The following is a 27295-nucleotide window of genomic DNA, read 5'->3' as shown; positions in this document are numbered from 1 at the left end:
TTCTTTCTTCAAATACTCAACTTGAGACAGGTTTATTAGGTAATTCGTGATTTCATAGTATCCTTTCGCAGGCCGATCCCCACTCCAACCTTCTCCTTAGCAACCCCAGGGATGTCAGATGGGGCACCCTCCCACTGTCTTCTCCAGCCAGCCTTAAAACCCCAGACATGCCAGCCTGGGAGTGATCTCAGTGTGGAATTTTGTCACCTTGTCAGCACAGACACCTCTGGGGTCCCCAGAAGACCTCTGGCAGAGTTCTCTAAACCCAACCTGGAGAGGTGAAGGTTTTCAAGCAGGAAGCACATAAATTCACCGAAACTCATGCCTACACCCCTCTGTGATAAAAGATTTCTGTTTCTTCTGTTGAAGGCTGAATTTTCTCTTCATGACTACAGCACTGTATCTGAAAAATAGTTAAATTCACAATATTTCTATTAATAGTTTTTCTTGCCTTAGAAGCCAAGTTTAATAAATCATTTTCTGAAAGCCACCATTTCACAGTCTATCTTCTTCAATAATGTCTAATCTATAGCAGAAAATGTAGCCTATTTTTTTTAAATCACTCAAGTAGTAAAGAAACTTTTTAAACTTTTTTTTTTTTTTTGATACAGAGTCTTGTTCTGTTGCCCAGGCTGGAGTGCAGTGGCACCATCTCAGCTCACTGCAACCTCTACCCTCCAAGTTCAAGTGATTCTCGTAGCTCAGCCACCCGAGTAGCTGGGATTACAGGCGCGCACCACCACCTCTGGCCTATTATTGTTATTTACTTATCTCTATGTTTGTTTATAATTGAAACTTTCCATTAAAAAGTTTTAAGATGGCTGGGCACAATGGCTCATGCCTGTAATCCCAACACTTTGGGAGGCTGAGGCGGGTAGATCACTTGAGACCAGCCTGGCTAACATGGTGAAACCCCGTTTATACAAAAAATACAAAAATTAGCCAGGCGTGGTGGTGGGTGCCTGTAATCCCAGCTACTCCGGTGGCTGAGGCACGAGAATCACTTGAACCTGGGAGGGGGACATTACAGTGAGCCAAGATCAGGAGGATTGCTTGAGGTGGGGAGTTTGCAGTCAGCCTGGGCAATACAGTGGGACCCTGTCTCTACAAAAAATAAAAAATGAGCCAGGTGTGGTGGTACGTTCCTGTAGTCCCAGCTACTTGGGAGGCTGAGGCCAGAGGATCACTTGAGCCTGGGAGTCAAGGCTGCAGTGAGCCATGATTATACCACTGCCCTCCAGGCTGGGCAACAGAGTGAAACCCTGTCTCAAACATACAAACAAACAAAAAGCAAATGTGGACAGAATGTAATGAACTCACATGTGCTCACTCAGGAATAACTATTAACAATTTGCAGATCTCATTTCATCAAGCACCTCCCACACCCAGCAGTAGGGATTTTTCCTTGAGTATTTTAAGGCAATTCTCATGTCATGTCACTATGCCATTATCATACGTAACAAAATTAGTAATAACTCCTTATCACATCTAAGCACCTCCATGCCCGCCTTGAGCCAACAGGATATTTTCTTTTTTTTTTTTTTTGAGACGGAGTCTCACTCCGTCGCCCAGGCTGGAGTGCAGTGGCGCAATCTCGGCTCACTGCAAGCTCCACCTCTGGGGTTCACGCCATTCTCCTGCCTCAACCTCCAAAGTAGATGGGACCACAGGCGCCCGCCACTACACCTGGCTAATATTTTGAATTTTTAATAGAGACGGGGTTTCACCGTGTTAACCAGGATGGTCTCAATGTCCTGACCTCATGATCCACCCGCCTTAGCCTCCCAAAGTGCTGGGATTACAAGCATGAGCCACCAGGCCCGACCCCAACAGGATATTTTCAAAGTCCAGCAAGTAAGTCTTGGCATCAGGGGTCATGTGTGTGACTGACTCCCTTTCCTGCCTCCACTCTGGCCTCTGGAGTTCTGCCCCTTCCAACCTTGAATGACTCACCTGCTGCCCACCTCCTCGGCCTGGCTGTGCAGCGCCTGCCACCTGGCCCCCAGCGTCCTGCCTGTTCCTTGCAGCCTCACATGCCCATTCAGCCCTTCCCATCCTCCACCGGGGGTAAACTCTTCCTCTCCTTCCTGGGCTCAGGTGACCCTCTCACCGCAGCCTTCTGAGTAGCTGGGACTGCAGGTGTGTGCCACTTCACCCCACTAATTTTTTTTTCTTTTTTTTTTTTTGAGACAGAGTCTCACTCTCTGGCCCCATTGCAGCCTTGACCAAAGATCAGGTGATCTTTCTACCTCAGCTACCTGAGTGGCTGGGACTACAGGCACATACCACCATGCCTGGCTAATTATTATTATTTTTTTTTCTTTTTAATTTTTTTCAGAATAGAGATGAGGTTCAGGCTGGTTTCAAACCCTGAGCTAAAGTGATCGTCCCCACCTTGGCCTCCCAAAGTGCTGGGATTACAGGTGTGACGCACCGTGCCCAGCCAAATTTTTATTTTCAGCAGAGACAAGGTCTTGCTATGTTGCCCTGGCTGGTCTTGAACTCCGGCGCTCAAGTGATCCTCCCACTTGGGCTTCCCAGAGTGCTGGGATTACAGGCATGAGCCACAGCCCCCGACCTAATTTTTAGAACATTTCGTGTAGAAATGGGGTCTCACTGCATTCCCCAGGCTGGTCTGGAACTCGTGGCCTCAAGCAATCTTCCCACCTTGGTCTCCCAAAGTGTTGGGATTACAGACATAAGCCACCATGCCTGGCCTGAAATTTCATTCTGAGATGCTGCCTCACTCCCCAACCCCTCGCCCGTAGCATAGTAATAAGCATAACTATCTAAAATAATTTGAAACGTCTACGTTGTGCTGGCAAAGTTGCTTGAATGAATGATCCTAAAACCTAAACCTATAAAATGTGGATTCTGAACAAGATCATTCCATAAATATAAATGCTTTTGAGGACATATATATTTATAGTGACAGAAACAAGCACTTAAAATATTTAGCCAAGAAATTGCTGATATCTGCTAGCATCAATGATGTCCTTGACATCTGCTAGAAATTTATGGCAGAGCTTTGGAAATTAAAAAAACTGGCTTTCTGACTTAAAAAAAAAAATGTCCTTGCCGCCTACTAAGCAACAACCCTTGGCAAAGATGCCATTATCTTCAGCTCTCTTTAACAGACAAGAAAATGGAGCAAGTTGACCAAGGTCGTGGAGAAGCTGGAATCTGACTCCAGGCAGTCTGACTCATAATAAATTATATTATAAATTATCTACAGAACTGGGCTGTCCAATAGCCACTAAGCACACAAGAGTACCTAATTTAAAATTTAACTTAATTTACAATTCCATTCCCTAGTCACACCAGCTTCTCCTGAAGTGCTCAGTAGCATATTGGACAGCACCAATCTATTATAGAACACTTCCATCACTGCAGAAAGTTCTATTGGAGAGGGCGTAGTTAGAGAACATTTTGGAGTATTTAAAATTTCTTTAATGAAGTAGTTTTAAAACATTTCTTTTTATGCCCCAGAAAAAAATGCTTATGAAATATTGTTAAGAAAAACAGAAGGCCGGGCACGGTAGCTCAAGCCTGTAATCCCAGCACTTTGGGAGGCCGAGACGGGCAGATCACGAGGTCAGGAGATCGAGACCATACTGGAACACGGTGAAACCCCGTCTCTACTAAAAAAATTCAAAAAACTAGCCAGGCGAGGTGGCGGGCGCCTGTAGTCCCAGCTACTCGGGAGGCTGAGGCAGGAGAATGGCGTAAACCCGGGAGGCGGAGCTTGCAGTGAGCTGAGATCCGGCCACCGCACTCCAGCCTGGGCGACAGAGCGAGACTCTGTCTCAAAAAAAAAAAGAAAAACAGAATCCAAAACTGCACTAAGAGAATTGAGGGATAGAATTAAATATAAATATCATTACAGTTAACCCTTAAATAATACAGGTTTGAACGATGTAGGTCCACTTATACACTGATTTTCTTCCCCCTACGTCACCCGTGAGACAGCCAGACCAACCCATCTTCCTCCTCTGCAGCCTACTTGACATGAAGATGACGAGGATGAAGACCTTGATCCTCACTGAAACTGATGACTCACCTTCACGTAATAAACAGTAAATATATTTTTTCCTCCTTATGATTTTTTTTTTGAGACAGAGTCTCATTCTGTCACCCAGGCTGGAGTACGGTGTCATGATCTTGGCTCATTGCAACCTCCACATCCCCAGGTTCAAGCGATTCTCCTGTCTCAGCTTCCTGAGTAGCTGGGATTACAGGCCCCACCACACCTGGCTAATTTTTGTATTTTTAGTAGAGCTGGAGTTTTATTTACCATGTTGGCCAAGCTGCTCTTGAACTCCTGATCTCAAGTTATCTGCCCGCCTCAGTGTCCCAAAGTGCTAAGATTACAGGCGTGAGCCACCGCACCTGGCTTGATTATCTTTTTTTTTTTTTTTAGACGGAGTCTCTCTCTTGTCACCCAGGCTGGAGTGCAGTGGCACGATCTCTGCTCACTGCAAGCTCTGCCTCCTGGGTTCAAGCCATTCTCCTGCCTCAGCCTCCCAAGTAGCTGGGACTACAGGCGCCCGCCACCGCGCCCGGCTAATTTTTTTGTATTTTTAGTTGAGACGGGGTTTCACTGTGTTAGCCAGGATGGTCTCAATCTCCTGACCTCGTGATCCACCTGCCTCGGCCTCCCAAAGTGCTGGGATTACAGGCGTGAGCCACCACACCTGGCCTGCTTTTCTTAATAACATTCTATTTTCTCTAGTTTATTGTAGGAATACATTATATAACACATATAGAATATAAAATATGTGTTACTTGACTTTTTATGCTACTGGTAAGCTTCCGGTCAACAGTAAGCTATTAATAGTTAAGTTTTCGGGGAGTCAAAGGTTATACTTGAATTTTTGACTACTAACCCCCAAGTTGTTCAAAAGTCAACTGTATTTTGTTTTATTATTTTATTTTTTTGAAATAGGGTCTCACTCTCACCCAGACTAGAGTACAGTGGTGCAATCACGGCTCACTGCAGCCTCAACCCTGGGCCCAGGTGATCCTCCCACCTTAGCCTCCTGAGCAGCTGGAACGACAAGTGTACATCACCACATCCAGCTAATTTGTGTATTATTTTTTGTAAAGATAGGGTCTTACTATGTTGCCTAGGCAGGTCTTGAACTCCTGGGCTCAAGCAGTCTTCCCACCTTGGCCTCCCAAAGTGCTGGGATTACAAGTGTGAGCCACTGCACCTGGTCTTGTTTTATATTTTTATAAACTTTGCAGATTTGTAAGAATAACTTATTTACTTTACTCTTATAACTGCAAAATAAAAAACTTTGACAGAAAAGTGGAATGGGGGTACTTACCCGTCCAATCTGTGGAAATATACTAAAAGAAACTGGCACCATCAGTCCCATTGTCAGGACAGTACAAGACAGTTTCAAGATCCACAATGATCCTGGGTTTTTCAGGAAAAACTGGGTCCTGTAAGAGACAAGGCATGGCTCACTAGTGATATTAAACTATCAGGGCTTGTTTATTTTTTGAACAGCTGAATCAGGGCCTGTTTTTGTTTTTTTTTTTGCTTTGTTTTGTTTTTTAATTTTTATTTTTAGTGCACCTGAACAGCTGGATCAGGGCCTGTTCTTTTTTCTTTTTATTGTACCTGAACAGCTAGATCAAGGCCTGTTTTCTTTTCTTTTTCTTTTCTTTTTTTTGAGAGAGTCTTCCTCGGTCGCCCAGGCTGGAGTACAATGGTGCGATTTTGGTTCACTGCAACCTCTGCCTTCTGGGTTCAAGCGATTCTCCTGCATCAGTCTCCTGGGTAGCTGGGATTATAGGCGCCCGCCACCACGCCTGGCTTATTTTTGTATTTTCAGTAGAGGCAGGGTTTCACCATGTTGCCTAGGCTGGTCTCAAACTCCTGACCTCAGGTGATCTGCCCACCTCAGCCTCCCAAAGTGCTGGGATTACAGGCGTGAGCCACCGCACCATCCCATCCCTCCTTCTTGGAAATGTGCTGTGTGTGGTCCTAGCAGGCGATTCCCAGCCTCGCCACACTGCAGCTCAGGCACACAACCCAACTCAGGCCTACAGAACCCTTCCCCAGGAGTCCGCCCTGAGGGGAAGGCATTCCCGCCTCCCCTGGGGTTTGCTGTATTCCACCTCTGATCAGGAGGCTGTGAGGCTATGAGCTGGGAGTTACTAGCAAACGGGTCCCTCATCAAGATGAAGAAGCCAATCTGGGAGGAGAGAAGGAACCAACACCCACGAGGGTGACAGGGAGGCGCGCCCAGCAAGGGAGCTTCTGTTCAAGCTGCCATGGTCTGCAATCCTTGCCCGTTCCGGCCCTAAAGCCCCACATCTCCCCTCTGGCCTGAGCTCTCGCAGGTTAGGCTTCTCATACTGGGTGCCACAGGAACCCTGATGGATGCCCAGGTCGTCCACCTCGTAGACCATTTCTGCCTTCTTCAAAGGGATGAATCTCAATCCGGAGTCGCTGAAGCTAATTTAAAGTTTTTGCTTGGAATGGGGGTGCAGAGGGGCGGGCTTGAGCAATGTTCACAGCACATCAGAGCCAGGGGAACGTGCACGTCATCCAAGCCCCTCATTCTAGAGGTGAGAAAATGGCTGGAAGGTCCTTCGACACGTCAAGGACGCGGGGTAACTGGAGGCAGAGCCTGGGCTGGATTCCCCATTCGGTGGAATCCACACCCCTGGATTTCCATGCCTGCCACAATCAATCTGGCTGAGCTGTGATGTGTGTTTATGGGAAGGTTACTCTTCTCACCCTCTACCACAGTCAGTATCTGACAGGTTTTTATAAGGATTTGACTTTCAGATCCCTACCTGTGGATATGACCATGCCTCTTACCTTTTAAAAAAGTAGGTGAAGACTTCCGGAATCAGAGCAGAGGTCCCAAACAGCACTGTCCTGGATGCTGCCGTTTCTCTAACAGCCTAGCAAAAATGAAAAGAAAACAGCTTAGGCCTGGCACGGAGGCTCACACCTGTAATCCCTGCACTTTGGGAGGCTGAGGCAGGTGGGTCGCTTGAGGTCAGCAGTTTGAGACCAGCCAGGCCAACATGGTGAAACCCCCATCTCTACCAAAAAATACAAAAATTAGCCAGGTGTGGTGTTATGTGCCGGTAGTCCCAGCTACTCAGGAGACTGAGGCACGATAATCAGTTGAACCTGAGAAGCGGATGTTGCAGTGAGCCGAGATCACGCCAATGCACTCCAGATTGGGCGACAGAGCGAAACTCCGTCTCAAAAAAGAAGCTTAGTACAGGAGCAAGACGATTTCTAGGGATCCCACAACTCCTGCCAGAGACAGGCAACAGCAACCCTCCCTTCTCACTTAGAAAAAGGACACCCGTGGAAAGAGGCGGAGGGGATCCCTTCCACGTACCTTTCCACATACAGGTGTGTGGAGGTCGGCCGCACTTGGTGCCAGAAACAGCTGGGAGGGGATTTACCTCCTCGACTCCACAGTCATCTCCATCCGTCTCCAAACGACCCCAAATAAACTGTCCACTAAGTACAAGCAAAGGTGGCTTCCAGACAGACCCCCACTGAGAACCAAATCGTTCCTCGGTGGAAATGCTGGATTTGCATTTCCCGTCCAAGCCAAATCTCTGCCACTGGCCTGTCCTGACCTGGCTCGGCAGCAACTCCCACACCTGCCAGTGGGGGGCCTCCAAATGCCCAGCTCTGAGGACACGGGCACAGCATGGGACCCACACGAGGCTGCCTGTCTGCACCCGTTTCGCAGCGAATTAAAAGTGTTGTACTATAAAACTGTGTTATGTACAGGTTATAACATTTTTACAATCTTTTCTATAATGTACATTACTCCATACGTTAAACATTTACACATACAATTTACTGTATGGGTGAATATGCACAAAACCACGTACCCTCAAGGGCACTTTAAGGGACTTGTAAGGGAAATTTTGACTATGAAACAGCTCACGTTAACTTTTTTACTACTTTTATTTATTTATTTACTTTTAGAGACAAGGTCTCACTCCGTCATCCAGGCTGGAGTACAGTGGCATGATCACGGCTTACTGCAGCATTGACCTCCCAGGCTCAAGCGATCCTCCTACCTTAGCCTCCCAAGTAGCCAGGATCACAGGTACACCCTACCACACCCAGCTAACTTTTTGAATTTTTTGTAGAGATGGGGTCTCCCTATGTTGCTCAAGCTGGTCCTGACTTCCTGGCCTCAAGCAATCCTCCTGCCCCAGCCTCCTAAGTAGCTAGCATGTTAACTTTAGGACCAGCCCCTGGGTAAGACACATATACCACAAACAGCACATGGTATACCCAAGAGGAGCAGCCACACCTGCACCCATCCTTCCCTGAACTCTGGCCTTCCACTTCCAGCTTCCCATGATTGGCTCTGACCTACCTTCCCAGGCTCCTCCTACTGGCCAGCCCCTGCTCTCTGCTCACACCTCTGCCCTGCTGTGGGCGACAGTCACGCTTGTGCGGTTCCCTCTGCAGGGAATGCCTTCCCCCCCACAAAAGAGAGGAAGCCGAGGAGGGCTGTTTTAGAAAAAAAGTCTCAGGGGCCGGGCATGGTGGCTCACGCTTGTAATCCCAGCACTTTGGGAGGCCAAGGTGGGTGGATCACCTAAGGTCAGGAGTTCAAGACCAGCCCGGCCAACATGGTGAAACCCTGTCTCTACTAAAAATACAAAAATTAACCGGGCGTGATGGTGGGCACCTGTAATCCCAGCTACTTGGGAGACTGAGGCAGGAGAATCACTTGAACCTGGGAGGTGGAGGTTCCAGTGAGCCCAGATCACACCATTGCACTCCAGCCTGGGCAACAGAGTGAGACTCAGTCTCTAAAATAAAAGAAAGAAAATAAAATAAAAGTCTCAGGGACATAAAGTAAAATTGCTTGACTTCTGGAAGGGAAAAATGGCTGTTGGTGTGCTGTGCGTCCACGTCAGTGGGGCGAGGCCCGCCTCTCTCCCTTGGTCCCTTGTATGGGGAGGACACTCCAGGTGAGATGCCGTCATTAGCAGGTGCTGTGTGCAAAGGAGTGGCTTAAGGCCAGTAGGGGGAACAACAGCCACGAGTCACCTGAAATCGGACCAACAGTGCCCTGTCACCATGAGATATTGTTGGTTAACGCAGTTTCTGAAATTTTAGCTAAAGGAAATAACCTTCTGCGGAAAGGGAAGTGATAGAAGAATGCTTATTGCTTGTGCACAGTTGCAGACACTTTATTCTTCAGAGAAAAATAAAGCAGGCCAGTAAAGCTTTTCTTTGACCCCAATATGCCCCTCATGCCAAAACTGGAGTTTCTTCTGGTGAGATGGACTCCAAACAGCCAGTCAGGCCTGAGGCTATCTTCCCGCTGGGAGGCTGGGGCTCCTGGGGAGACGGGGCTCTCACTGGTCAGGGTGTGCCTCTCCAGAGCCTAGCACCAAGCCTGGCAGGCAGGAGGCGCTGGGAGTAACTTGCCGTTTTGATATTTGCTCTAAACTGGGTGCAGTGCCTCACACCTCCCAGCACTCTGGGAGGCCAAGGCAGGAGGATCACTTGAGACCAGGAGTTTGAGACCAGCCTGGGCAACATAGCAAGACCCCACTCTCTACAAATATATATATATTTTTAATTAGCCATGTATGGTGGTGCACACCTGTAGTACTCAGGAGGCTGAGGCAGGAGGATTGCTTGAGCCCAAGAAGTTGAGGCTGCAGCGAGCCATGTTCGTACCATTGCACTCCAGCTTGGGCGACAGAGGGAGACTCTGTCTATAAATAAATGAATAAATAAATAAACAAACTTAAAAAAATTTGCTCTCATTCTCCTCTCCAGCTTTACGAATACGTCACAGCAATAGTAACACCTTAAGTTCACATGGAGTTGCAGAGAAATACAAACACACATGTATATAAAGATGTGCAAGTGAACGTCAGAGCAGCCTGATTCATGATAACCCAAGGCTGGACACAACTGGAACATCCACTGCCTGCGGAATAGAGAAGCAAAATGCAGCACATCCAGGAATGGAATACTACTCAGCAGTGAAAAGTAACAAATAACCAACATGTGGTACAAGATGGATGAATCTCAAACGTGAAAGAAGCTAGACATAAAATACTACTGTGTGATTCACTTATGTATAATTTCTGGAAAAGGCAAAAACTAAGAAGACACAAAAGCAAGTCAGTGCCCGGGCACGGGGGTTCATGCCTGTAATTCCAGCACTTTGGGAAGCCGAGGCCAGTGGATCACAAGGTCAGGAGATTGAGGCCATCCTGGCTAACACAGAGAAACCCCATCTCTACTAAAAATACAAAAAATTATTCGGGCATGGTGGCGGGCGCCTATAGTCTGAGCTACTTAGGAGGCTGAGGCAGGAGAATTGCTTCAACCTGGTAGGCGGAGGGTGCAGTGAGCCAAGATCACACCACTGCACTCCAGCCTGGGTGGCAGAGCGAGACTCTGACTCAAAAAAAAAAAAAAAAAAAGAAGCAGATCAGTGCTTCCCTAGGGCTGGGGGTAGGAGTGGGCATTTGGGACATTTTTAGGATGATGAAAATGTTCTACAAGTGGACTGTGGTGATGGTCACACAACTGTTTCATTTATTTATTAGCATTATTTTTTGAGACAGAGTCTTTCTCTGTCGCCCAGGCTGGAGTGCAGTGGCGCAATTTCAGCTCACTGCAACCTCTGCCTCCTGGGTTCAAGTGATTCTCCAGCCTTAGCCTCCTGAGTAGCTGGGATTACAGGCATGTGCCACCATGCCCAGCTAATTTTTGTATTTTTAGTACAGACGGGGTTTCACCATGTTGGCCAGGCCGGTCTCGAATTCCTAACCTCAGGTGATCTGCCTGTCTTGGCCTCCCAAAGTGCTGGGATGACAGGCGTGAGCCACTGCGCCCAGCCTATTTTTTATTTTTTGAGACAAAGGTCTCTTTCTGTCAACCAGGCTGGAGTACAGTGGTGCAATAACGGCTTGCTGCAGCCTCAACCTCCTAGGCTCAGTTGATCCTCTCACCTCAGCCTCCTAAGTAGCTGGGACTACAGATGCACCCTGTCACGCCTAACTAATTTAAAAAAATTTTTTTTGTAGATGTAATCCCAGCACTTTGGGAGGCCGAGACGGGCGGATCACGAGGTCAGGAGATTGAGACCATCCAAGCTAACATGGTGAAACCCCGTCTCTACTAAAAAAATACAAAAAACTAGCCGGGCGAGGTGGTGAGTGCCTGTAGTCCCAGCTACTCGGGAGGCTGAGGCAGGAGAATGGCGTAAACCCAGGAGGCGGAGCTTTCAGTGAGCTGAGATCCGGCCACTGCACTCCAGCCCGGGCGACAGAGCGAGACTCCGTCTCCAAAAAAAAAAAAAAATTTTTTTTGTAGAGACAGGGTTTCGTTATGTTGCCCAGGCTGGTCTTGAACTCATGGACTCAAGTGATCTGCCTCCCAGAGTGTTGGGATTAGAGGCATGAGTGAGCCACCATGCCTGACTGCACAATTGTTTTAAATTCACTAAAATTCATCAAACTTTCCTCTTACAATGGGTAAATTTTACAGTATGTAGATTATACCTCAATAAAAGTGTTTGAAAAAATGTCTCAGCCGGGTGTGGTGGCTCAAGCCTATAATCCCAGCACTGTGGGAGGCCGAGACGGGCGGATCACGAGGTCAGGAGATCGAGACCATCCTGGCTAACACAGTGAAACCCCGTCTCTACTAAAAATACAAAAAACTAGCTGGGCGAGGTGGCGGGCGCCTGTAGTCCCAGCTACTTGGGAGGCTGAGGCAGGAGAATGGCGTGAACCCAGGAGGCGGAGCTTGCAGTGAGCTGAGATCACACCACTGCACTCCAGTCTGGGCGACAGAGCGAGACTCCGTCTCAATAAAAAAAGAAAAGAAAAAATATCTCTTTCGGGTGTTGTTTTTTTCTCCAGGGGAAAGCACAAATGCAGTCCTGGGTGGTTTGTTTTTGTTTGTTGTTTTTGAGATGGGGTCTTGCTCTGTTGCCCAGGCTGGAGTGCAATGGCACGATCTCAGCTCACTGCAACCTCCACCTCTCAGGTTCAAGCGATTCTCCTGCCTCAGCCTCCCGAGTAACTGGGATTACAGGCACCCGCCACCACGCCTGGCTAATGTTTTCATTTTTAGTAGACACGGGGTTTCACCGTGTTGGCCAGGGTGGTCTCAAACTCCTGACTAACTGCGAGTGATCCAACTTACGGTTGGTTTATTAGGTTCAGAACCTTCAATTCAAACTTGTGACCTATTTTCTTTCTGGCAGCAATTTCTCTGTTACTTATAATTATTTTGTCTCTGTCACAATTCGTTTAGGTAAGGAGCTATGCTACTAGATGGTCTAGTGGAAATGCCATTAGCATGTATCTGATGGTTTATAATTCAGCTTTGTCAGTCAGTGATAGGATTTAAAGTAATACGTTTGGTGAGCTGAATAATGACATATTTACCGATGGAATGAACCGCCATCTTTTCTGACCTCCTCTGCTACCAACATGCTGGCCAGTAGAGGGACGTACCCTGGCTGGCTAAGGGAGTCCCCTGGATCCCCCACTGCCAGAAGCCCGGTTAGTCACTTCACTTTGTGTCAGGGCTGTTCCACTCTGCTTGATATGTCATTTGCAAACAACTAAAGTCTTCAGCTAAAGTCATTTCACAGGGACCAAAAAAGATCTCACCTGCTAAAAACATTATTTTGGAAGTCTACACCCAAAACGAAAACACCATAGACTATACCAGGTTCTCACAGCTGAATGCACTCAGTAGTCACTGTGTTCAACTGAACGAAAGAATACTTTGGCCAGGCCCAGTGGCTCACCCGTGCAATCCCAGCACTTTGGGAGGCCAAGGTGGGCAGATCACTTGAGCCCAGGAGTTTGAGACACAATTGGGCAACATGGCGAAACCCCATGTCTACAAAAAGCACAGACACGAGCCACGCGTGGTGGTGCATATTTAGAATCCCAGCTACTTGAAAGGCTGAGGTGAGAGAATCACCTGAACCTGGGAGGCTGAGGCTGTAGAGAGCCGTGATCACACCACCGCATTTCAGCCTGTGCAACAGAAGGAGACCCCGTCTCAAAAAAAAAGAAGAAGAAACTAATGGTAAAAGGCATTCAAAATTGAGGCCTTGACAAGGAGTTTTGGATCAGAAAATTCAATTTTCTAAATCCATTCTTGATGAAAGTAGTCCTTAGCAATGAAGACCATAAGGACATCTGCTGAAGTGGGAGAGGCAGGGCTTCTCTTAACCCCAGAGAGGCGTGTCCACTGACCTCTGTAAGAGCAGAGCAGGCTGGGAGGGGAGTGGCCTCTAATCAGCACACACTGGGAGGGCAGATATTGAACTTGAAGGACAGGATGTCACTCTCAGAGGTGCCCAGCACTTGTCAGACGCCTGTCTGTGGCAGTCAGCCTCATGGGTCACCATAGCAACAGTACCCAGTTATTTAATCCAGCACTCATCTAGTTGTTGCTGTAGGGGTATTCTGCAGACATGGAGAACATCTGCAATCAGCTGACTTTAAAAGCAGGTGACCACCAGGCGCGATGGCTCATACCTGTAACCAGTACTTTGGGAGGCCAAGGCAGGCAGACCACCTGAGGTCAGGGGTTTGAGACCAGCCTGGCCAACATGGTGAAACCCCGCCTCTACTAAAAATACAAAAATGGGCTGGGCGTGGTGGTATGCATGTAATCCCGTGGTGGCAGCTGGTAATCCCAGCTACTCGGGAGACTGAGGGAGGAGAATCGCTTGGACCTGGGAAGCAGAGGTTGCAGTGAGCTGAGATCATGCCATTGCACTCCAGCCTGGGCGACGGAGCAAGACTCTGTCTCAAAAAAAAAAGAAAAGAAAAGAAAAGAAGGTTACTTTCCACAATGTGGGTGGGCCTCATCCAATCAGTTGGAGGCCTTACAGGCAAAAACTGAGGTTTCTCAAAGAAGAAATTCTGCCTCAAGACTGTAGCAGCAGCTCCTGTCCAAGTTTCCAGCCTCCAGGCCTGCTCTGCAGTATCCCACAGTTGTGCAAGTCAATTCCTTAGAACAAATCTCTTAATAGACATGCACTGCCCAGGTGTGGAGGCACACACCTGTAATCCCAGCACTTTGTGAGGCCAAGGTGGGAGGATCACTTCAACTCAGGAGTGAATGGGAGGGACAATGGAGACAGAGGTGCATGCTTTTCTTTTGAGAGATTTCAAAAAGGAATTGGGGGCCAGGCATGGTGGCTCACACCTGTAATCCTAGCACTTTGGGAGGCTAAGGTGGGTGGATCACTCGAGACCAGAAGTTTGAGACCAGCCTGGCCAACATGGTGAAACCCCGTCTCTACTAAAAATATAAAAATAAGCCAGGTGTGGTGGTGTGTGCCTGTGGTTCCAGCTACTTGAAAGGCTGAGGTGGGAGGATCGCTTGTGTTAGGGAAGCAGAGGTTGCAGTGAGCCAAGACTAAAGCACTGCACTCCAGGCTGGTGCAACAGAGCGAGACCCTATCTCAGAAAGAAAGATTATGTACATGTATCCCATTGGTTCTGTTTCTCCAGAGAACCCAGACTAATGCCCCATCTTTTACACACCGGGGGCAAAATGAAAAATTTATCTCTCAGCACGCTAAGGAAAGATGGGTAAAGAAAGGTTGAAGGCAGACATGAATTTGTCACTGGCTTCCAAACAGAAAAGTCAAATCTTTGCCCAAAAGACAAGCAGCTCTAGCTCCATCGTGTCTCTTACCTTTGTCCCAGCAATTGTGGAATGGCCCAGGACATTGCCTTCCTTGTCCATGACTGCAATCCCCTTAATGGATTCAATATTTCGGGACATGTAGACATTCATCCCATTGGCTTGCACTGTAGATGTAAAGAAGTAAAGAACACCCAACACGGGGATGAGTCTTGTTCCAGCAAAGGAACATCTCTTTGGGTGTCTGCCCACTGCAAGCCTCTTTCTCTGACAGCTGGCCTTTCTCGACCCTCAGGTGGACACCTGCCACAGGCTGGGCCAACCAGGTACTCTCCTGGGGCTGTGGAAGTAGGCTCAGAGCTGCTGGCCACTCAGTCTTGGATCCTGACCACAGCCTGGGACCAGCTTCCAGCACCCCTGCTTCCTTACCGGATTCTAGGAGAAACCTTGGGATCCTAGAAACATATCCCTCATCTTTGCTTAAGTTGTAAGGTTTCCTTTTTTTTTGAGACTGAGTTTCACTCTTGTTGCCCAGGCTGGAGTGCAATGGTGCGATCTCAGCTCACTGCAACCTCCGCCTCCTGGGTTCAAGCAATTCTTCTGCCTCAGCCTCCAGAGTAGCTGGGATTACAGGAACCCGCCACCAGGCCCGGCTAAGTTTTGTATTTTTAGTAGAGACGGGGTTTCATCATGTTGGTCAGGCTGGTCTCGAACTCCTGACCTCAAGTGATCCACCCACAATGGCCTCCCAAAGTGTTGGGATTACAGGTGTGAGCCACCATGGCCGGCCAAAGTTGTAAGGGTTCTATAACACCATTTCCTCAATTTCACCACTGACATCAGTCTGCCAACTCTTCAAACTGCTATGATTCCCAAACCCAAATTTGGAGCATGACATAGTAATCTTGCAGGCTGGCAGAGTCAAAATATTCAGCTAATATCTCTGTCACCCCACTGGGTTGGAATCCCTATACTAACCATTTGCTTGCTGCGTAACTCTAGGCAAGTTACTTAACCTCCCTGTGCCTCAGTCTCCTCATCTATAAACAGGAATAATAATATTTCCTATCCATAAGTTGTTGTCGGGATTAAGTAAAATAATGTATGTAGAACGTTTATATAGATAATCTTTTTTTTTTTTTTTTTTGAGATGGAGTCTCGCTCTGTCGCCCGGGCTGGAGTGCAGTGGCCGGATCTCAGCTCACTGCAAGCTCCGCCTCCCGGGTTCATGCCATTCTCCTGCCTCAGCCTCCCGAGTAGCTGGGACTATAGGCGCCCGCCACCTCGCCCGGCTAGTTTTTTGTATTTTTAGTAGAGACGGGGTTTCACCGTGTTAGTCAGGATGGTCTCGATCTCCTGACCTCGTGATCCGCCCGTCTCAGCCTCCCAAAGTGCTGGGATTACAGGCTTGAGCCACTGCGCCCCGCCTAGATAATCTTTAAAATGTAGGGCAGGGCGTGGTGGCTCATGCCTGTAACCCCAGCATTTTGGGAAGCTGAGGCCGGCGAATCACTTGAGGCTGGAAGTTCAAGACCAGCTTGGCCAACATGGTGAAAGCCTGTCTCTACTAAAAATACAAAACACCAATTAGCTGGGCATGGTGGCACACGCCAGTAATCCCAGCTACTCGGGAGACTGAGGCAGGAGAGTTGTCTAAACCCAGGAGGTGGAGGTTGTAATGAGCCGAGGTCACACCACTGCACTCCAGCCTGGGTGACAGAGCGAGACTCCATCTCAACAAAAAACTGTACTTTGCGTTTCCAGTCTTGTGTTCATTCTTTGGCCATTAATGTGGGTATTTACAGAAAATGTCACCTCTCAGAGCAAAGACCTAATTTGGGCTTGGGGGCCTGCAGGGCCACAAAGGCCACCTGTCATCAGTCACAATGTGCCAAGGGAGCCAGGAGCCTCTGGAGATGAAGGAAGGCTCACAGACCACAAAGACAGCCCCCGCCCAGACGCAGGCTCCAGCGCTTCCTGCTCACCGAGGAAGACCACAGGTAAAAGTCTTTTAATCCAAGGGTTAGTCAGGCCATACTTCATCTGGATAAAGTGAGGCACTACCTAGAAAAGAAGAGAGAAAAATCAATGTTTCATGGGACTGAAAAATCAGCAGAACCCACTCACTAGCAGAGAAGCCGCCCTGACCTAGTTCCTGTTACAGGTCAGACCGCTGCCAGTGCCCTTCATGTATTGTTCAAATTCCTGCAACATGGAGGTCCTCTCCTTGTTCATCTAAGGAGTCAACAGGGGCTTAGAGAGAGGTATGAAAGTTGTCGAGAGTTGGCCAGGTGCGGTGGCTCACGCCTGTAATCCCAGCACTTTGGGAGGCCGAGACGGGCGGATCACGAGGTCAGGAGATCGAGACCATCCTGGCTAACACGGTGAAACCCCGTCTCTACTAAAAATACAAAAAACTAGCCAGGCGAGGTGGCGGGCGCCTGTAGTCCCAGCTACTCGGGAGGCTGAGGCAGGAGAATGGCGTGAACTTGGGGGGCAAAGCTTCCAGTGAGCCGAGATTGCACCATTGCACTCCAGCTTGTCCAGATGGGTGACAAGCAAGACTCCATCTCAAAAAAAAAAAAAAAAGAAAGTTGTCGAGAGTCACAGAGCCATTAAAGGTTTGAGCCAGCATGAAGGCCCAGGCTTGTCTGATGCTAACATCTCCATCTTTCACCAGCACAGTGTCCTGACATCCAAAGCAATACACAAATTATGTAACACAGTTTATATAACATATTTATAACACACAATTTATATAACAATTTTTATTTTTATTTTTTTATTTTTTTATTTATTTATTTTTGAGACAGAGTCTCGCTCTGTCGCCCAGGCTGGAGTGCAGTGGCCGGATCTCAGCTCACTGCAAGCTCTGCCTCCCGGGTTTACGCCATTCTCCTGCCTCAGCCTCCCGAGTAGATGGGACTACAGGCGCCCGCCACCTCGCCTGGCTAGTTTTTTGAATTTTTTAGTAGAGACGGGGTTTCACCGTGTTAGCCAGGATGGTCTCGATCTCCTGACCTCGTGATCCGCCCGTCTCGGCCTCCCAAAGTGCTGGGATTACAGGCTTGAGCCACCGCGCCCGGCCATAACAATTTTTAAAAAGATAACAGTACTGGCCAGGCGTGGTGGCTCACCTGAGGTCAAGAGTTTGAGACCAACCTGGTCAACATGGTGAAATCCCTTCTCTACTAAAAAATACAAAAAATTAGCTGGGTATGGTGGCGCGTGCCTGTAATCCCAGCTACTCGGAAGGCTGAGGCAGGAGAATCACTTGAACCCAGGAAGCAGAGGTTGCAGTGCGTTGAGATCATGCCATTGCACTCCAGCCTGGGCAACAGAGCGAGACTCTGTCTCAAAAAGAAAAAAAAAGAAAAGAAAAAAATAAAAAGATACCAGTACCATGTATATGCCTAGAAACTTAGACTATTAACATGATTATTTTGGGATAATAGGATTACAGGCGACGTTTATTTCCTATTCATACTTTCTAAATTGTTTAAATTGGAACATAAATTTGTAACTAGAATAAATAAAGCTTCCTGGATTCTGAGGAATAAAGAAGATTTGACAGATTCTAAAAATACCTACTCCTAAGAAGGTTGAAGAAACAACAGCTCCCGCCATTATTAATGATCTTTCTACTGGTTTACAAGTCTGAGGAGAAACAAAAGTACTTATTTAGCAAGTATCACAGTTTTATCCAGCAAGGATAATTTTAAAACGAATACATACAACAAATTCCAAAAGAAGTAACACAAAACCCCACACCCTCTGCGTCTCATAATACTCACATAACTTCTGTTTCCATTGATGCTGTTGAACGCTGTCATGTAGGTATAGAAGAAAACCTGCCGAGAGAGGGGCAAATGGATCGCAGTTTGGTTTCAAGCATCACAGAATTTAGTGATCGTGAAACAGGAAGAATGGCTACCTGAGGTAAAATCACGGACTTGATCCCTTTTGGTGGCATCATTGACAAAAATACCTTTTAAGAAGAAAGTGGAACAGAGTTACAAGTGTTTCTGTGGAGGGAGAACCTGCAGTAGCAAAGAACTTCCTAGGGGAGACGGAGAACTGAGCCCCCAGGGAGCTGGGGCAGGAGAGGCTGGTGGTGGGTACAGGGGCTGCCAGTTGGTAGACAAGGTTGAGTGAGAGCACCTGCCAAGCACCAAACTAGCGACTCTAACGACATCCAGGAGCACACAGCAGGCCATCTCGAGGGCCTTAGTCCAGCAGGGTGGCTAAGATGTACACATTTGTTAGCTGGGCGTGGTGGCTCACTCTTGTAATCCCAGCACTTTGGGAGGCTGAGGTGGAAGGATCACTTGAGGCCAGGAGTTCTTGAGCAGCCTGGCCAACATGGTGAAACCCTGTCTCTACAAAAAACACAGAAATTAGCCGAGTGTGGTGGTGCGCACCTGTAATCCCAGCTACTCAGGAGGCCAAGGCAGGAGAATCACTTAAATCTGGAAGGTGGAGGTTGCAATGAGCCAAGATCGTGCCACTGCACTCCAGCCTGGGAGACAGAGCAAGACTCCATCCCAAAAAAAAAAAAAGAAAAAAAAGAAGTAGTAGTACATATTTGCTAGGGGAAGCAGACAGGAGCCAGCCTGTGGTGTGGACAAGTACCTCCTAGGCTGGGAGTGGTGGCTCAAGCCTATAATCCCAGCTCTCTGGTAGGCCAAACTGGGAGGATCCCTTGAGCCCAGGAGTTCAAGACCAGCCTGAGCAATGTAGCAAGACTCTGTTTCTGGTAAAAATTTAAAAATTGGCCCCATGGTGGCGAGTACCTGTAGTCCCACATACTCAGAAGGCTGAAGTAGGGGGATCGATTGAGCCTAGGTGTTTGAAGTTACAGTGAGCTATGATTGCGTCACTGCACTCCAGCCTAGGCAACAGAGCAAGACCGTATTTTACAAAACAAAAAATGGTCCAGGCATGGTGGCTCATGCCTGTAATTCCAGCACTTTGGGAGGCCAAGGTGGGTGGATCACCTGAGGTCAGGAGTTCGAGACCAGCTTGGCCAACATGGCGAAACCCCGTCTCTACTAAAAATAAAAACACTAGCTGGGCGTGGTGGCGGGCGCCTGTAATCCCAGCCACTCAGGAGGCTGAGACAGGATAATTGCTTGAACATGGGAGGCAGAGGCTGCAGCAAGCTGCGATTGTGCCACTGCACTCCAGCCTAGGTGACAGAGCGAGACTCTGTCTCAAAAAACAAACAAAAAAACACAACAAAAAGCACCTTTCGAGGACTAAGGTGGGAAAGCCCCACGGGGACAATGCCAGGTCCCATGGGGACAATGCCAGGTCCCAGGTGAGGGGCTGTGTCAGAGGAGGACTTGGTGGCGAGGGGTTCGTGCAGGGAGCGCATTCTAACTCACTGGCCGCTTCTCCAGTGCTCTGTGCATACTTGGTGTTCAGCAAAGGGATGATCTTGCCAAGCTGTGGCCTTCCAGAGGCCCGGATGCCTGACTGGGAGGGTGTGGGGAGGGTGAGGGAGTGGAGACAAGGACATATGAATGGCAGCCATGGGTTATCAGTGGGGGTCCACAACCATCTATCAGGCAGTCATGGGACAGGGGTCTGGAGCTGGAGGGACACAGCCGAGGTTAGGAGGAGAGTGCCATCTTCCCAAGCCCCTAGTCTCCTAACGGCGAATGTCTGCTTGCTCACCGTGGGCGCCATGAAAGGCAGGAACGCTGGCAGGAAGAGAAGAGAGGAGGTGTCGGTGACCACAGTTGCCCAGGCAGAGGGGGCCAGAAGGGGACCACCCACCTGAGCACCTCTTCCCCAGCTTCCAGAAGGCACAGACCTCAAAGGACTTTTTCCACTCATTCTTTTTTTTTTCTAATAAAATGGTGGGTCAAGATCTCAGCACTCTGGTAGGCTGAGGATGGAGGATGGGTTGAGGCCAGGAGTTTGAGACCAGCCTCCATTTTGTAGAGGTAGTGAGAACCCCATCTCCACAAAACATTTAAAGAAGGTTATGGCAGGATAACCCTGTTGTCCCAGCGACTCAGGAGGCTGAGGAGAGGAGGATCAGCTGAGCCTGGGAGTTGGAGGCTGCTTTGAGCTATTATGGTGCTACTGTACTCCAGACTGGGTAACAGAGTGAGACCCTGTCTCTAAAAATGATGATAATAATAATAATAATAAAGTATGTACATAAAATTACTATAACATGGCCGTGTACAGGGGCCCATGCCTGTAATTCCAGCACTTTGGGAGGCCAAGATGGACGGATCACAAAGTCAGGAGTTTGAGACCAGCCTGACCAACGTAGTGAAACACCATCTCTACTAAAAATACAAATACAAGCCGAGGATGGTGGCGGGTGCCTGTAATCCTAGCTACTTGGGAGGCTGAGGTTGCAGTGAGCTGAGACTGTGCCACTGCACTCCAGCCGGAGTGACAGAGTGAGACTCTGTTTCAAAACAAACAAAAAAAAGAAATCCTGCTGGGGAAAAATAATTGAAGCAAAGCAGGCAGAGTTTTCTTTTTCTTTTTTTGAGATGGAATTTCACTCTTGTTGCCCAGGCTGGAGTGCAATGGCTCAATCTCAGCTCACTGCAACCTCCGGCTCCCAGGTTCAAGCGATTCTCCTGCCTCAGCCTCCCGAGTAGCTGGGACTATAGGCATGTGCCACCACAATGCCCGGCTAATTTTTTACATTTTTAGTAGAGACGGGATTTCACCATGTTGGCCAGGCTGGTCTCGAACTCCTGGCCCCAGGTGATCCGGCAGGCAGAGTTTTCTAAGTGTTAGAAACTGCATCTTCCCAATCCACTTCTGAAAATTGGAGCCAACTCACCTGCAGGTCGAAAAAGCTTGGGGATCAGGTTGCTGCTGTCGGGATGCACTGTGGCCTTCAAGAGGAGAGATGCAAGGTTAGATGCAAGAGGAGAGATGCAAAGATGTCTGGTTTTGTTATTTTAGGACACTAAAAATTAGGAAGGGACTGAAACTTACAAGACTCTGCTTCCAAGCTTCTTGTATCTTAAAGGAGAAAAAAAGAATAGCTTTGTTTCATTTTAAATATTTTTTAAGAGACAAGGTCTTGCTCTGCCACCCAGCCTGGAGTGCAGTGACACAATCCTCACTTACTGCAGAGCAGCCTCGAACTACTGGGTTCAAGCGATCCTCCCACCTCACCCTCCTGAGCAGCTGAAACTGCAGGCTCACGCCACCATTCCCAGCTAGTTGTTTAATTTTCAGTAGAGATGGGGTCTCGCTATACTGCCCAGGCTGGTCTCGCACTCTTGGCATCAAGTCATCCTCCCAAACCATTGGAATTACAGGGGTAAACCATCACACCCAGCCTTTAAAAAAAAAAAGGCTTTTAAAGGTGGCTCAGCACCAAAGAATCTCTTTGCCAGTCTCATTTCTGGGACCACCTTTGCTCTACCTTTCAGAAAGTGAAGACCAGAGCTGTTTTCCACCACATCGACAGAACAAATCAAAATAAATGGATCATATGAATCAACAAATGAACTAATGGCAAGCAGAGATGAGCCACACAGAGAAACTGACCAGAACATAAAAAAGTCCTATCTCTACCCTTGGAGAAGACCAACACCTAACTTATCCCTCAGATGAGTCCCTGAATCCGGCTTGCCTCTGGCTCAGAGCAGAGCAGGCTGTGTGCTGATGACACACCATGCCATAAGCCAAGTGACTTGCAACAGAGCCAAGCTGTCAGCCCAGGGTCCCCAACACATTCTTAGAAAAAGTAAGTTAAATATGTGAGCTCTCCATAGGCTGCCTTGAGGAACTGGTGTTTGTGAGCTCCAGAAAGCCCCACACACTGCGAGGTAGATAAGGAACCTCGACAGGCTCGTTTGAGCCTATCAGCAGGAACGCTGCCTGCAGTGCAGAATGAATTCTGACGTCAGAGCCCTGTCTGAATTCTGGAGTTGGCCATGGGCCTCCAGGAATCAGCTGCAGGGAATCCCCACAAAAGTCCACTGCATAGGAGGAATCTTGCTGCCTGGTTTATGGGACAGAATTCTAATTACATTTAAAAAACTAACCCAGTTTTGCAAAGCGGGTCCTCTGGGCAGTATATAACAATGACAGCATTAATAGCCAATAGAACAGTGGCTCCCAAGGGAAGGAAAAAAGAAAGAAAAGAGATGGAGACAGAGATTAATGGCCAAATTCCACCTGACCATGCAGGCAGAACCATCTGAGGGCAACTACACTCAGCCTTCAACCAGCCAGACCTGAGCACATGAAACATACCCTTTGGTCCCCCGAGGCAGGGTTGGAAGCATCTTCGTTTGTGCACAATAGTTGCCTCGAGTTTTCTATACTTTCCTAAAATTAGATATCAAGAAATCAAGTAATGATCTCAAATTGTTCAGGTTTATCCCCAGATGTAGGAATCACCAGCTCACTCACCAGCATGCACTGGACTTCAACTGCATGCCTGATTTCAAGCCACGAGGTGCCCTAGGCTCTCTAGCCATTAGGATAGCCCTGAGTGCCATTCAGATTTACGCCTTCCTCTTCCTAGATGCTCCAGCAGCTGCCCGCAATTGTGCTGTCACCTCCCCCACTCTCTGATGTCAACTGTCTCACTGAATGGTTACCACCATCCCCTGGCTATGCATGTCAGAAACCTGGAAATCTTTCTCCCTCACCCACTTCCATGTCTAATCAGTTCAGTCTTACCTCTTTTTCTTTCTTTCTTTTCTTATTATTTTAAGAGACAGAGTCTCACTCTGTTGCCTAGGCTGGAGTGCAGTGGTGTGATCACAGCTCACTGCAGCCTCGAACTCCTGGGCTTAAGTGATCCTCTTGCCTCAGCCTCCCAATTAGTTGTGACTACAGGCACAACCCACTACACCTGGCTAACCTTATATTTTTATTTGTACAGATAGGGTCTCGTTATATTGCCCAGGCTGGTCTCAAATTCTCATTCTTGAGAGATCCTACCATCTCAGATTCCCAAAGTGCTGGGATTATAGACACGAGCCAGCCTCCATTTCTTAATTTGAGAAAAAATAATTAAATACAAATATTACAAAGAATGGCTACACACTATAATCCCCTCGCCCAGAATTAACAACTGTAAACATCTGGTTATATTTGCTTCTAATTTTATTACATTTTCTTTTCTTTTTTTTTTTTTAAAGACGGAATTTCACTGTTGTCGCCCAGGATGTGACCAGTTTAGCCAGTCTGTCCTCCATCATGTGGAAGATTTGTTTCTCTCTGAATCACCAGCACCCGGCCTGGGCCTGATATTACCTGTTAAACAGATGTACGCTTTTCTTTTTCTTCTTTTTTTTTTTTTTTGGATGGGGTTTTGCTCTTGTCACCCAGGTTAGAGTGCAGTGGTGCGATCTCCGCTCACTGCAACCTCCGCCTCCTGGGTTCAAGTGATTCTCCTGCCTCAGCCTTCCAAAAAGCTGGGATTACAGGCGCCCGCCACCACACCCAGCTAATGTTTGTATTTTTAGTAGAGATGGGGGTTTCACCATGTTGGTCAGGTTGGTCTCGAACTCCTGACCTCAGGTGATCCACCTGCCTCGGCCTCCCAAAGTGCTGGGATTAAAGGCACGAGGCATGGCACATGGTCAGATGTACGCTTTTCTTTACCCCTTCCAATCTGACAAGCTCATTCAGAAGGAATAAACACAGTAATATATGCAGATTGTTATTTCAACTGCTTTTAAAAGGGACACGTGGGGTGGGCCTGAGGTTGGGAGTGTGTGACCAGCCTGACCAACACGGAGAAACCCCGTCTCTACTTGGGAGGCTGAGGCAGGAGAATCACTTGAACTCGGGAGGCAGAAGTTCCTGTGAGCTGAGACGGTGCCATTGCACTCCACCCTGGGCAACAAGAGCAAAACTCCGTCTGAAAAAAAAAAGGGACATGCGGTCTTTAAGTTTCAAAATAAAATGTGAAATTCATTAGCTCTGAAGACAATACTTACAACTGAAATGAACACATTTGTAGGATCTAATAATTCTGTCCATTGAAGAAGTCGTCGAATAAAGGACTTATGAGGGAGAAAAGCAACAGAGAGGTTAATAGCAGCAGAAAAATAAAGACATAATAGTAACAGTAGGTTTTTTTTGTTTTTTTGTTTTGTTTTTTTTTTTTTTGAGAACCTGCCAGGGTCTGTGATCTGCCTTTTACTGGCATCATCTCCTGGGATCCTTCCAACCTCTCCATTCTCCAGGTGAGGAAGCTGAGGCTTAGAGGGACTCCTGAATGTACTCAAGGCAACACAGCCAGTAAATGATTCAGAAGTGTGTGCCCTTAATCGCTCAGTATCAATTGCCCTTGAGGGTTAAAATCCCAGACTTTGGGGTTCAAATGGTCCTATGTTCATATCTCACATATGACCTCGAAGCAACGGCCAAGAAGATCTCAGAATCTGTGGCCTCACTCTCTGCTTGCTATAAGGCTTCACTCCAGTGACAAAGGATGGACGCCCCATTAAGGGCCCAATGGTGCAGCTGGGGTCACCCTGGGGAAAGGAGGTTTGCTCCAGCAAACCCCAAACTTTGTAGTGGTTCTGGCTTTAAGCCCTGGTTCTGCTGGAGCAACCGGAGCTCACTGTCCCTTCTCAATTTCCCGATCTAAGAAAACAGGGCTGGACCCCACTTTAGGAGAGGCCTAAAAGAGAACCCCCTAAAGCCCTGCCCTCCGATTAGCCACATGCAGCTGAACCCAGATGTGCTGCGGATATAACAAACGCCGGATTTGGAAGACTGCACCAAAAAAGCGGGTAAGATATCTCAGGAATGTTTTTTACTGATTACATGTTGAAATGCTAGTATTTTGCACCTGCTGGGCTAAATGTACTGTATTGTTAAAAATTTCACCTTTGCTTTTTATCTTGTTTAACGTGGCTACTAGAAAATGTTTAATTGCCTGTAAGGCTCACATTGTATTTCTATTGGACGGTGCTGCCCTAGACACCGCAGGGAGGTGAGTCCTGCTTATTTCCTGTCCACGGGTGGCTTCCCAAAGCCTCGGGGGTCTCACCGAGAGTGGCTGGGTTTACCAAGGTGGGAGGGCCTGTTTCTCCCCAATCTGTTGCTCAGCCACAGCTCAGGGAGTAGGGAGCAGCCACCTGCGCCCACTGGGCCCCTCCGAGAGGGCGATCTGGAGGGTGACGTTGTGGTCGTGGGCAGCTTGGATTTCCCCTGCATCCCCTCCCGCGCCCTAAGGGGTGAAGGCCGGTGGTGCGCGTACCCTGCACAACTCCGGGACGAGGAAGCGAGGACGGGGGGCACCCACGTGGCCTGGCCAAGGTCACCCGGGCCAGCCGGACACCACACGGCCCGGCCCGCCCCCTCCCCGCCCCCAGCCGCGCGGGGCCCGGGGCCGTACTTGGCGCACGGTGATCCAGAAGCGCACGTTGGGCTCAATGAAGGCGGGGACGGCGTCGCTGCTTCCTAGGCGCAGCCCGTGTTGCGTTTCCTCCTCTTGTTCTAGGGACATCTTGCGCTGGCTAGAGTGGCCGCCGCCGCAAGGCCGCGCGCGGAGGAGGAGCCGGGCGGCGAGCCCCGCCCCGGGCCGCGCGCACCCGCAGTTCCCGCCCCAGGCCCGCGCGCCCGACGTCCCGTGTCACCGCGCCTCGGGGCTCTTGCGCGCCCAGTTCCGGCGAGCCCAGTTCTCCCACAGGCCATGTCGTCCCAACCCTGCTTGCCCTGCTCCGCACCTCTGGGGAGCCGAGCCGTCTCCAGGCCCCAAGGGGTCAATATCGGAACCCGTATCACAGCACCTAATGCGAAGATCGCCAAAGGTTGTGAGTGAGGCCCTCCGCAACCTCACCTGCCGCGCCCTACCCGTGGTCATTACCCTCGAAAATCCCTCCGATTGCCCACGAATTCCAGGGTGCATGGTGTTGCGCAGTCAGGCCGGCGGCATCATGGGCTCAGCCCAGTGAAAATGTCAAATGCGGTGCCCCTTATTCAAGTTACTGAGAATTTCAAGATAGTAACACCAGAGCATCAAACCAAGTATAGGGCCCTGGGCACAGTGCACTATCCCTCAGCCCGACAGGTTCCGCCCCCCCCCCCCCCCCCCCCCCCCAGTGTTGGGGCAAATCCGTTCCTTTTGTTGACTACCAAATAGGGACCATTTGTAAAGAAAAACCCACCTTCCCTCCCTCCTCCCACCTGCCCTTCCCTAGAACAGGAGTGGGTGGGGGCTGTGTGTGTGCGCACTTAAATTCATGGAAGCCACAAGTGTGCCTAGGTCATTCAGGGGGCCTCTGGAGTCCTGGACTGGGGGACCCAGCACACCACCTAGGTGTGTGACCCTCGCCAAGTCAGTATCTCAAAGTCTATTTTCTCATCCGCAAAATGAGGATAACAATTGTACCTATCTCAGGGTTTTGTTTCGGATCAAAGGAAATAAAACATCCCTAACACAGCACTGAGCTCTCAGAAGTGCTCAGTATTGGCCATTAACCTCCAGCGGGCCAATTCCTTCCCTTGCCCTGCCCCTCCAGGAACAGGAAATCGGCTCATGGCGTCCTTCAGGCCTGTGTGACTCTGCTTCTATATTTGCTCAGTTTGCCTAGCTCACTTTTCTTAACCTCCAAGGGTTTATCTCCTCTTCCAGGAAGCCTTCCCTGACCCTCCCAGTTGAGTAAG

At 48.7% G+C, this 27295-nt stretch overlaps 1 protein-coding gene across 1 annotated transcript; it reads right to left on the bottom strand.

Moving 5' to 3' along the window:
• Positions 1-26651, bottom strand: SFXN4 (sideroflexin 4). Its single transcript, XM_023224226.1, has 14 exons — positions 26025-26651; positions 24616-24681; positions 22916-22990; positions 21644-21670; positions 21486-21540; positions 20348-20373; positions 18603-18656; positions 18463-18519; positions 18260-18325; positions 16654-16732; positions 14720-14835; positions 6839-6924; positions 5331-5448; positions 1-403 (listed from the first exon to the last, which is right to left on the bottom strand). The coding sequence occupies exons 1-14, from the start codon at positions 26133-26135 to the stop codon at positions 326-328; spliced, it is 1014 nt and encodes a 337-aa protein (XP_023079994.1). The 5' UTR covers positions 26136-26651; the 3' UTR covers positions 1-325.
• Positions 26652-27295: the final 644 nt, after the last annotated feature.

This window comes from Piliocolobus tephrosceles, chromosome 9, assembly GCF_002776525.5.
Source record: "Piliocolobus tephrosceles isolate RC106 chromosome 9, ASM277652v3, whole genome shotgun sequence".
Taxonomy (NCBI): domain Eukaryota; kingdom Metazoa; phylum Chordata; class Mammalia; order Primates; family Cercopithecidae; genus Piliocolobus; species Piliocolobus tephrosceles.
This window is presented reverse-complemented; position numbering and strand designations above follow the sequence as displayed.

What these genes read in the sequence shown, in the direction of transcription:
- SFXN4 (XM_023224226.1), bottom strand. Translation starts at nt 26,135, where the DNA reads ATGTCCCTAGAACAAGAGGAGGAAACGCAACACGGGCTGCGCCTAGGA. An exon ending in TCAATGGAAACAGAAGTTAT is followed by an intron (nt 18,326 to 18,462) that starts GTGAGTATTATG and finishes GTTTCTCCTCAG; the next exon opens with ACTTGTAAACCAGTAGAAAG. An exon ending in TATTTCCACAGATTGGACGG is followed by an intron (nt 404 to 5,330) that starts GTAAGTACCCCC and finishes ACTATTTTTCAG; the next exon opens with ATACAGTGCTGTAGTCATGA.